Here is an 11,680-nt window from a genome sequence, read left to right as displayed (position 1 = left end):
AAAAAGCAGGAAAAAAAGGATATTCATTCATTTCTGGGCATTTTTGCTCACTGTAAGCTGATTTTTCACTGCAATATAAAGTCCTGCACCTCTACATAATCCTCTGTTTACACCAACCATGACAAAGTTAGAATGGCTTAAATCATAAAAAGGGTGAGGGTTTTTTCTTTTTGGCAATAATTGAAAAAAAATAATGGAATCAACACGTAAAGTACTTTTCCAGATGCCCACAGGTGTTGCTAGTACTGGAAAAAACAGTGACTCTACAAACCATAGATTACTACTTATACTTTTAATTTCAGTACTTTTCTTTTTCTCTCAGTGTAAACTCAGCCTGCAGTTCAGTCAGATAGTTCCTGAATTTTTGTCACATGATTGTAGCTGAGCCACTTGCGGCTTCACGGTTGTGCGAAGGAGCGCATATTTTTTTTGTTTTACTGAATCTAGTTAACCCAAATGGTTTATTTCTGCAAAATGATTTTGGGTTTAGGCTTAGGGTTAACAGTAGTTGTAGCAGCACTTCCAAATTTTAACCCAAGATTCTGTCAAGGTTTGACAGAATGGCACGTCACAGATGAGTAACTCAATAAGCATTGTTGAAAATCTCTAGGTTCTACATGTTTTTACAGTTTGATGGCCTGATTAATGCTTAAATTGTGGCTTTCACGTCTCTCTGACTTGCTGGTGGGTTTTGGCGTTCAGTTTCTAATAAGGATAATGTTGTTTTTTCATTCGTAGTCCTCTGAGCCTGTACGATGGAGTGAAGCTGTTGGAGCTATTGGCTGATAAAATCCACTTGGCAACCAGCAGCTTCATCAACATCAGGTAACACCACAGTTCATTTGGATGTGCCGTACACGTGTACTACTTTACTCTCCATGCTTATGTTACGTTTAACCGCTCTGAAGCATCCAACATGCGTGTCCCTGTGCTTGTGTGTCACCAGCGTCGTCGGACCCGCGTTGACTTTCCGCATCCGCCAGAACGAGCACAACATGACGGCTGCAGAAGTGGCTGCTAAAGCTGGTGAGACTCGAAACAGACACGCTAACACCTACCTACCCACACACAGGCGAAAAAGACGTGGGTACATCATCCTGTTACTGCCACAGTGTTCTCCTCAAATACTGCTTTTTTATTTTTTTTTCACTTCAACAGTATCCGAAAAGAACTTCCTGGAGTCGGAGACAGGCCTGAAGATCGTACAGACTGGTGTGGGAGAGGTACTTGATACCACACACTCACGGTGACACACTTCTGCGGCTCCTCCTATCGGTGACATATGGAGCGGTTGTCAAGGCAACAGAGATATAATCATTCCCCTCTATTCTTTACACTGTAACGGAATCATGAATGTGTCCTGGCTTGGCAGATCATCAGGCTCGCCGGTGTCAAAATCCCAGCAGTTTTGTTTTAACAATATGGCTGCTGCTTGTCTTTTAGTCAGGATAAGATTCTTCATTTGTGGTAACAGTGAGGACGGACGTAGAATGATCAGTGAGAATATGTTGATTAATTCTTATTAAACAAAAACAGTCCATCCATCTCTCCTATAAAGATTGTTTTCCGTCCGCACTTTGTAATGTTGTGTCTAATCGTACGTCCGTGTGTGTGTCAACCCTTGTGGCCGGAGCGAACAAGCGAGACGACACTTTACAACAACCAGCGTTTCACTTGTTGCCATGGCGTTTCATCCCCTCACCCTCACCCTCCCCTCCTGCCCCCACTCCCAGGTCCCAGGTGCTATGGCAACAGTCACATGTGTCATTAACCTCATTATCCGCTGTTCACACAAACAGCGTGATTCCAGGCGGCCTCTGAATCATCAGCCACATCTCACACGTCTAATGGATTGATAACGAAACGCCCATTTAGATGGAACATCTGGATAACGTGCACGCCGACCGCATCCAGGGGGGGCAGAGATAACGTCGTAGTTGTGCTACCAGATCAGTTGGCAGTGTTTTAAATCAGCTAATAGTGATGTTTACACTCATTAGGAGTCAGTTGTTAGTAATCCATTGCTATGATTTGTCTTTGTTCCTGATTTTAAAGCGTTTCTGAGGATTTTATGCGATTTCAGGCGGTAAATTCACAAGCTAAGGTTAATTTCTTCTGCGATTTAAGTAATTTAAGTAAGCTTTGTGTCTCAGAAGTAATCATAGGATAACAGTACGGACAAAGCTAAAATATTTTGTACAAATTAGGATCTCTGTTTTCTGCTACGGTTCCCTCTGTTATATGATAATCCAGTTTATCTGCTATTTGCGGCTCTTGATTTGCTTTCCGAGGTTGACCTTTAGAAGGAATTTGTTCTTTCAGGAGTGGTTCGTTTAATGTCTTTTTAGTGAAGTGGCAGTTTTGTGTTTTTTTTTTTTTCTTTTTGGACAAAGGTTTTGAGTGATTGAGGAACAAACAGACCACGCACAGGATTTAGCTCTGAAATGGCAAAATGTTAAAGGTACACTTTGTAGTTGCAGCAGGTAGCTTTGTTAAAAAATAGTTTTGAAATGTGGAAAAGAAAATGAGGCACAGTTGGAGCGACACTCTGGGGCAGACTGTAATGTGCAGCACTGATGTGTGGCACGTCCCATGCAACGGTTGGCCGGTCTCCGTGTTGCCTCAGCTGTCTTTTTAATGGGCTCCTGGGGCATACCACCTTGACCTTTCAGAGCTCTGTCTTTAAATCTCAACTTCAGCTGCTCATCGAGTGCACAGTGCTGTCATGTGCAGTTACAGAGAAACAAATCTTTTGTTAAGATGAAATGCGTGACCTTTGAGATGCTGCAGTGAGGGTGAAACTCCCCGGAGCAGCTTGGCCTGGGCTGACTACTGATGCGCCCGTTGAAAAGACAGAAGTTCCGACGAGATAATGATCTGTTTTCTTTGCGTTCCTTTCCCCCCCTCCCCGCCTATAGCTTGCTCACCACTCTTTGTGATTGTCTTTTTTCTTCGTAGAGGACGGATGCACGGGGTCTCCCTCAGGTAACCAGGGTTTCCCAGGGCTCCAGTGGGACAGTCATCACCCTTGTTTCCATGGCAGTTGTTGGAGGCGTGTTGGTATTGGCCATGGCCGTTGCTTGTCTCAGGCACTATGCTCAGCAGGTGGCCAATGGCAAGCTTGGCCTGGGGCCAGAGGGAGGAGCAGAAACACACTTTGACTACCAGGTAAGGCAACATACAGTAAAGGCATCATGGACTAATAAAGCGCCTGCACATGTACGTATAAAATGGGCTTAAAGGTTTTTAAGAAGAACAGTGTTGTCAAATATTTTAGCTGAATATGCTAATAAATGTGTCAATTTGTTATTCATGGAATATGGAATATTAGGAAAATCATAGATCAGGCAGGTGATTGTGTGCAGGTAGCATACATTATATTTAGAGTGATGCAGTAAGCTGAAAACATCAACACATTAACCATTTGGAACCCTGAGCAGGTTCTTGGCATTTTTACATTTATTTTACGTCTCATTTTTACTCACTGTAGGTTCATTCTTTAGTGCAATATGAAGTCCTGCATCTCCATGGAAAGCACAGCCAGCCTAGAAGTAGAAAGAACTCAAAAATGTCTGATGCACAGGATGACAAAGTTAGAATCTCACAAATCATAAAGGTTTTATGCAAGAGTGCCCACATGCCTCACCAATACTGAAAAACATGGTGTGTTTACATACTATAGGATATTTTACTACTAATATTCTTAATTTGTTTCCTTACTTGTCTAATTGTAAACACAGCCTGCAGTTCAGCCCAGTTCAGCCAAAAAGTCTTGGAATGTTTGTCTCATAACTGTAGGTTGCAGCTGAGTCGCTTTTTTTTTAAGTAAGTCGCTTTTTAAAATGAGACACGTAGAATACAATTATTTTGTTAAATATCACAGTTTAAAGCTCAGGTTCTGTTAATTCTTCTGATGGAACTGCACATCGCACATGATGAGGACCAGCAGAAAGTTGAAAATCAGACAGTTTTTTCGGTTTTAACAGCTTGTTGCTATGACAAATGCTGTAATATTTTGTGGTTTTGTAAAAGTTAGTAGTGTTCCATCTAAATCCACTGGTGGGTTTTGGGATTCATGGGGTTAATACATACCAACTAATTAAATAAATACTAATATATAGTTGCTACCCTCATGTGAATTCCGTCAATTATTTTTCTTACCATTTTGCAACCTCTTTACTTCATTCAGGAGCTGTGTCGGCAGCACATGGCGTCTAAATCCTCCCTGTGCCGCCAGGACTGCGTGGGCGGGGGGAGCAGCGGCATCGCGGGCTCCGCTATAGGAACCGGCGCTGGTGGACGGAGGGGTACGGACACGTCCCGCGTCAGCAGCGTGTCCTCCCAGTTCAGCGATGGTCCTCAGCACAGCCCGTCCTCCACCCACAGCTCCACCCCGTCCTGGAGTGAAGAGCCGGCCCAGTCCAACATGGACATCTCCACTGGTCACATGATCCTGGTGAGCAGAGAGGAAACTGACTCTCTCCTGCTATAAAAAAAATAATCCTTGACGAGCAAATGTTGATTTCACATCTCTCCCCCAGGCGTATATGGAGGATCACCTGCGCAATAAGGACCGCCTTCAGAAGGAGTGGGAGGCCCTGTGCTCCTATCAGGCCGAACCCAGTTCAGTAGCCGTGGCCCAAGTCCCGAGCAACATGGACAAAAGCAGACACGCCGAGTCCCTCCCCTGTTAGTTCATCAATGTGTCTTTTAATCATTTATATTGTTTGTGGGATTTCATAGCCTTGAACTGCAAAGTGAATGCTAAAGTTAAAAAAAAGTATCACCAAATTAAATATCCTGACCTTTAATTGATATTTTTAGCACATAATTTAATCTGTATTATCCATTTATTATTTCATTAAGTTCTAATTTTTTGAAACGCTTGCTTTCTTTCCCAGATGATCACTCTCGGGTGAAGCTGAAGGCTGAAGTAAACCCCAACAAACAAGATTACATCAACGCCAGCATCATTGTAAGAGTTCTTCTAATAATCCAAAACACTCCAATAAACAGCCATTCTTTCATTATTTTCATGTGTAATTCACTTTGGACCTGCAGGTATTTGTTGGCGTTCTACTCTGCTCTGGTTAGACAATCTCTACACTCACTGTATATCTGACTCTCTGAGCAGTAAACTTATAAAACGCTCTGCTGTTTTCTATTTCTTTCTAATCAACAGTTCGATCACGACCCTCGCCAACCGGCTTATATCGCCACACAGGGACCTCTGCCACACACTGTCGCTGATTTCTGGCAGGTCGGTACAATCTTCCCTCTGCTTTCTTTGACTTTTTTGTTTTCCACTTTGTCTTCCTCGCTTGCAACTGAATTTACCTTCTATTCAATGATATAAAAAAAAAAGACAGAACTATAACAACGTAGGCCCGAAGCATCCCATCTACGGAGAATCTGCTCTGTTACAGCCTCGTGTTACGCAATTACTGACAATCACATCATCTTGGTGAGGGTGTGTTTGTTTGTGTCTTCATACGCTCGCTTTGTTCGACTTCCAGATGGTGTGGGAGAACGGCTGCACGGTGATTGTGATGATGACGGCTCTGTTGGAGGACGGAGAGAAGCAGTGCGAACGATACTGGCCTGACGAGGGCTCGTCACTCTACCACATCTACGAGGTTAATCTCCCGCAGTCCTGTCTGAGCTTTAAATGTAGCACGGAAGAAACCTTCAGTGTGAGGTGTCCCTGCGTTAGCTCTCTCAGTCAAAAGACACTGTATGTGGACAAGTGATTTGTATTAATAATCTGAAGTTCTGTGTCCAATATTCGGAACCACCAGACCCACCTCCCACCAACCTTCTTTTTCAGATACAGCTAGAGGGGTTGTGAACTCCAAAGATAACAACAGATCATCCAACCATGTCAGCATCATACAATACATTGAATGGCTGCAGTAGAGCTGATAGATCTAGATCAACTAGAGTAGCGTTATTTTCACTTCACCTTTCTCGTTTCCATTCTGCTCCATGTGTCTGATTCAATGGTGGACCCACATCGAGCTAAAATTAAACGAATAACATACGAGGTGTGTCAGAAAAGTTCCAGGACTGGTGTCACAAAAGATATATTTCAAACCCAAACTACAAACTACCAGTTTTCCCCTTCAGACGATCAACCAGCACGTCTACAAAGAGATCCTGGTTTGCTTCGTTCAGTGCTTGAGAAGAGGTGAGAGTTGTGGCAGGACGAGTCGTGGCTGCTTCACTGAGCATCTGACAGTTCCTGGCTGAGAAGAACATCTCTGTGCTGGAGCAACCTCCCTACTCACCCCACCTGGCTCCGTGGGATTTGTTCCTCTTCCCCGAGCTCAAGGGGGTCATCAACGGGACCCACTGAGGAGGATCCTGGAGGAATCCTTCCAGGAGTGCATGGCGGCGTGAAGGCAGAGAAGGCTGGGGAAGTGTGTTAGACTCCAGGGGGATTACTTTGAAAGGAGAAAACTTGTAGTTTGTAGTTTGGATTTGAAATATATCTTTCGTGACACCAGTCCTGACACACCTCTTAAAGAAAATAAACTGATTTAGAATTCTGATAATTTTTAGGGCACTAGCTAAATGCACTTTCATTTTTTAAAAGCCACATTCAAGGCCAAAATTGGTCTGTTTCTAAATGCAGCGAAGAGTTTCAAAGGATGGGACTCACTCTGCACTAACATGCACACGTGGCCAGACCAGCTGTCGAAACAATGCAGAGAAGTTGATGTAACTTTGTTTTCTGCCATTACTCCACTATTTCTTTATATTTTCGCTGTTAACGCTAAATTTATGTTCACAATCTTGCACATTGTACCTTAAATGAAGAATTTTGAGAGCAAAGTCAGATATTTGACATTAAATACAGAATTTTAAGATTTGACATCGTTGAAAGTCAAAAATTCGAGGAAAAATTCAAAAGGGAGCATGACGCTGCTCGTGGCTTTGATGATTATTCTTTATGTTCATATTAAATCATTTTAGTATTGTTTGGTATCATTTGATGTCCTGATTGTCAACTTTTGCTTATATGCTGGTGTTCACTTGAATATTTAACTCACACGAAGTTCGCTGCGTCTTTAAATTTTTGGGCGGCTGCAAATTTTAGTATCACAACTAACTCTCCATCAGAAAGTTAAATTGTTCACCCTCTTCTTCTGTACCTTTGTCTGCCACCCCTCCCTCTCTCTCGCTCCGTTCGTCTCTCTCAGGTGAACCTGGTGTCGGAGCACATCTGGTGTAAGGACTTCCTGGTGCGCAGCTTCTACTTGAAAAACGTCCAGACGCAGGAGACGAGAACCTTGACGCAGTTTCACCTGCTGAGCTGGCCTGCTGACGGCATCCCCACCTCCACACGGCCGCTGCTCGACTTCCGCAGGTAAAAAAAAACAACAAAACAAACAGAAAGCCACTTACGCACACACTCCAGGCTCGCTTCAACAGGTTCCACGGGATTTTAGTCATTTTTTTTCTGTAAATAAACACAAAGCGGAGCAAGCAGATGGTCAGGATGCAGTGTGTGAAATATTATGTTGACTCAATAGTCCCATCAGCGGGTTTGAATCCTTCTGATTTCCTCCATCGCGTCCATTCTCTTCTCTTCGTTCTCCACCCTTCCCGTCATTTACCCAGCGTTTAATCAAATAATTTCATTTCATGCCTCATCCATCACCCTGGCTCTCTCTCTCTCTCCCTCTCTCCCAGTGTGCAGGTTGATGGGTTTGTATTTTAACATCTCCCAGTGTCATTTTTGTGGTTTGCAGCTAGTACTCTGGCTCCAGTTGCATAGTCACAAAAATGAGCATTGGCAGGTGTGACTGGCTACTGCAAGAGGGACAGTGAATCTGTGGCTTCCTCTTCACCTCTTCTGTCCTATAATCTCATCTCGCTGTCCTCCACAGTTATCATCACGCAGCATCTGCTTTTTCCTGTCCTGTCAAACCTTCCCACAATCTGGGTTGTTTTTCTATCTGTCATTAACACATATTTCCATCCCTCATATGTAACTCAACTCCATCACTGGCTTTGTTCTCATTGCCTTTCATGAGAACAAAGCCATCAGCTACCCGCACAAGTGTGTTGTGTGCATTTAGTCATCTCCTAACTGCTGATGTATATTTAATACATGTGTGAACAAGACCAATTGCAAAGTTTGTGTCATAAAGTGTACAATAAAGCACCTTTCCTGTCCTTTCGTTTTCTTTTCTTTCTCTGCTGTCCCTTGTTTGTGCTTTTCAGGAAGGTGAATAAATGTTACAGAGGTCGATCCTGCCCAATTATTGTGCACTGCAGGTAAATAAAGTAAAAGCTTCTGGATGGGTCGTGGATTTCTATGACACACCAGAAATGGCAGAAATATGCTGGATACATGTTGTGCTGGCAGAGTGGGTTGAAGTGCGATGTGTGCTTTGACAGTTATGCGTCTCTGTTACTTCCGCAGCGACGGCACCGGCAGGACTGGCACGTACATCCTCATCGACATGGTGCTGAACCGCATGGCCAAGGGTGAGCTGCCTGTACATATGCATACGTAGAGCGCAGAGAGTGTGCAAGATGAGCGAAATTGGAGTGAAGCATTTTGAAAGGCGGATATTTTGTGATGTAGGATGAGTCAAGCGGAAGATGTAGTACCTCTCATGGACACTAGAGGGGGCTATAGTTACAAAATAGTTAAATAATTCTGCTTGTGAGACGTTTGGGTTGTTATTCCACATTGAAGTATGCATACATGCATGAGACTGTGTCTAACATAGTAACATGTACACTATTATTTTGTCCATTCATTAGCTGTATCCTCTTTATTCTTTAGCTAGATGCTGATAATGCTGCACGTTTGTGGATCGAGCAGTTAGATTGCACTCTGTGATGTGACATGCAGTATGTCTGTAGCATGACTCCTGTTGTTTGGCCTACTTTACTGTCTGACTGCAGCAGACAGAGCCATTCATTTGTGGTAGTGTGACTAAATAAGAAGGAATTTCTGAGGATTCCTGGTCAATCCAAATATTGCACCAGTGTCAGGTCGTGCATTTTCGTCCTCGGCCTTCAGTGGCGTCCTGCCTGAATCAAACCACCTCTTAACACCGTCATCATGACGCCACGGCTATAGAAACCATCAGTATTATGCAGAAAGGCAGCATAACAGGACGTTGCATCGCAGACGGGTATCTTATGTAGAGAGAATGAATGAAATTACGAAAGCAAGAAACCCAGTTAATATAATTTTTTTCTTTTCTTTTCTCTTTTTTTTTTTATAATTAGTTTCCATTAACTGCAGCCACAGCTGCTCCACATACATCACATCTAACAGGAGCATCAATATCAACCCAATAAAATGACAAAAATGTATATTTTACTCACCAAAACAAACTCCATCCTGCTTTCTTTCCTCACGAGGAGTTCAATCCCTCTGTTGAGCAGCTAATCCGTGTGTTTCACTTCCAACAATAAGTCCTGTTCTATATCCATGGAGGCTGATGCTGGAAGTCGGGGCTGCCCAGTTGTGTTTCTGGCACAAGTTTTAATTTGCTTTAAGGCTGAGAATGTCCGCTCGCTTAAGTAAAAAAAAAAAAAAAAGACTTTTACGATAAAGTTTTAGCCTGTGCAGGTCGCTACAGACAGGAACCGCTAGCTTTGTCTCAGCTCTCTGATCATCCAATCAGAGGATGTGAAAGTCATCATAGACCAGCTAGCTGGCCCTGGGACCACCAACTCTCAATCTGATTGGTTACAGCAATAGTTTCATCGCGATGCATTTCAAGCTACAGACGCCTGCACTTTTGATTCTAAAGGCTTTTGTTCTGTGACCCTGGCAGCACATGATGGCTGAAATATGATTGGATAAAAGCTCTGATATAAACATACGCTGCTGGAAGCACCACAGCCCAGAGACACTATGACATGAAGAGAACAGACTGTTGGGAATAATGTAGAAAGATTAATGCAAAAATATTACGACATAAGTCAGTGATTGTGACAGAGTTTAGGCCAGCAGAGAAGGCCTTGCTGGTCCTGATGGACCACCACTGTATTTCACATATGCTCCCTAAATGAATCATTTCATGGTGGTTTTTTTTTTACAGATCTAAAAGTTGTGAGTTTTATTTAGCTATTTAGGATCACAGAGCTAAGTTAACACATCCAAACCATAGAAAATGAATTGGCTAACGAATAGAAGCTCAGAAGCCTCTTTTTACACTTTTTTCAGTGGCTGAGAGAAGAGACGGTACTTAACACCAACATAGTGTCAAGGAGTCTCAAGAGCTAGTTGTGATGCTGTTGCTGTTCTTGCTGTCATTAGGAGTGAAGGAGATTGACATTGCAGCCACACTGGAGCACATCAGAGACCAGAGACCAGGCCTGGTGCGCACCAAGGTACCGACTGTCCGTGTGTCCTTGTCAAGTGTTTATTTTCCTGACATGTAGCGTGGACGTCCATCATAACCTCAGCGTCTCTGTCCGTCCTGTCTCTGACCACCACCTTCTCTCTGCTGCTCTTCCCGATCAGGACCAGTTTGAGTTTGCTCTGACAGCAGTAGCCGAGGAGGTGAACGCCATCTTGAAAGCGCTGCCACAGTGAGACGCGGCAGCCGAAGGACACGCCGACGAAATGCAGATACACAAGAGAAACACCCGACCCAAAGGACGCGCCATCCGATCATGTATGTCCGTTACTGTAAATAAGAACTTGCTCGGCCACACTCGGAGCCGTCACCGCTCCCGTTGTCAACCTGCAGTATTTCTTTTTTCATCCACTCATTCTCTGGGTTTTTAAAAACTTTTTGGAAGTTCTACAATGATAAAGGGTAGGAAATGTTTTGTTGGCAGGATGCAAAAGGTCAAATTTCTTCACTATTGTGGCACAAATTTGATCTCCGTCTCTGCTCTGTGAAGTTTCTACCTAATTACACAAGGACCCGGCCAAAAGAAATTACCAGATTCAGAACCTTTGTGCCTGTGTGAACCCAGATGAAACACTTCTCCTGAGCACAGATTAGGGAGCCATTGGCTGTGTGGTCATACGGTCAGACAGTCCTTCTGTTTGACTGTAATGGCTTTAACATCAGAGTGTTTTTATCTATCTTACCGCCATCTCATTCAACTTTTGCCTTTTAGTGGACATGATTACCTCAAATGACGAATCAAAGGGTTTGTTTCGGCTGCTCTGATAAACAATCGGGCCAATGTTAAAATTAAATCCCCTTGCGAACTTCTCTACCTTACTGAAACTCGGTGAGGATTTTCTCCATCGTAACTCTCTGAATGTGGTGTTTTGTGTCCAGCAGAATACTGTATACTACTGTCTAGTGTGTGTTGACTTCTGGCAAGTTTTTATTTGTGAGGCTTGTTTTTTTTTGCCTTGAGAACATGATTGTTTGCTTTCAGCACTGCTCCTTTAGCACCGGTCCACACCCCTCCTCTTTCTCTCTTTCGTGTTCTTTTTACCGTCTCACTCAATGTACGACCTTGTGATTAATGTAAATAATTCATCCTGATGATTGTGTTTATTTCATGTAGCAGACAGATAGAAAATATCTATAAAAATGTATTTTTGACTTGACCTAAATAAATTTGTGATGTGATGCAGCAGAAAACAAACATGAAAGGCTCGAGTGCTCTTTTTTTTCTTGTCTGCTTGTGACAGCACTTCATCTCCATGCTTTTCAGACAAAACTCAAAAGTGAAGCAG

At 43.2% G+C, this 11,680-nt stretch overlaps 1 protein-coding gene across 1 annotated transcript; it reads left to right on the top strand.

Annotated features, from left to right (window-relative positions):
* Positions 1-738: 738 nt before the first annotated feature.
* Positions 739-11,212, top strand: ptprna (protein tyrosine phosphatase receptor type Na; the record flags this gene model as incomplete). Its single annotated transcript, XM_008298149.1, has 14 exons — positions 739-825; positions 947-1,026; positions 1,159-1,223; positions 2,959-3,168; positions 4,190-4,456; positions 4,542-4,689; positions 4,902-4,975; positions 5,183-5,260; positions 5,517-5,636; positions 7,203-7,369; positions 8,230-8,283; positions 8,432-8,496; positions 10,292-10,365; positions 10,499-11,212. Coding segments are annotated over 14 exons (1,561 nt in total), but the record flags the coding sequence as incomplete, so codon positions are not given.
* Between the last annotated feature and the right edge of the window lie 468 nt (positions 11,213-11,680).

Source organism: Stegastes partitus, unplaced genomic scaffold (genome assembly GCF_000690725.1).
Source record: "Stegastes partitus isolate 25-593 unplaced genomic scaffold, Stegastes_partitus-1.0.2 Scaffold1287, whole genome shotgun sequence".
NCBI classification, from domain to species: Eukaryota; Metazoa; Chordata; class Actinopteri; family Pomacentridae; genus Stegastes; species Stegastes partitus.
Note: the sequence above shows the minus strand (reverse complement) of the source record. Positions and strands in the feature narration are given on the sequence as shown.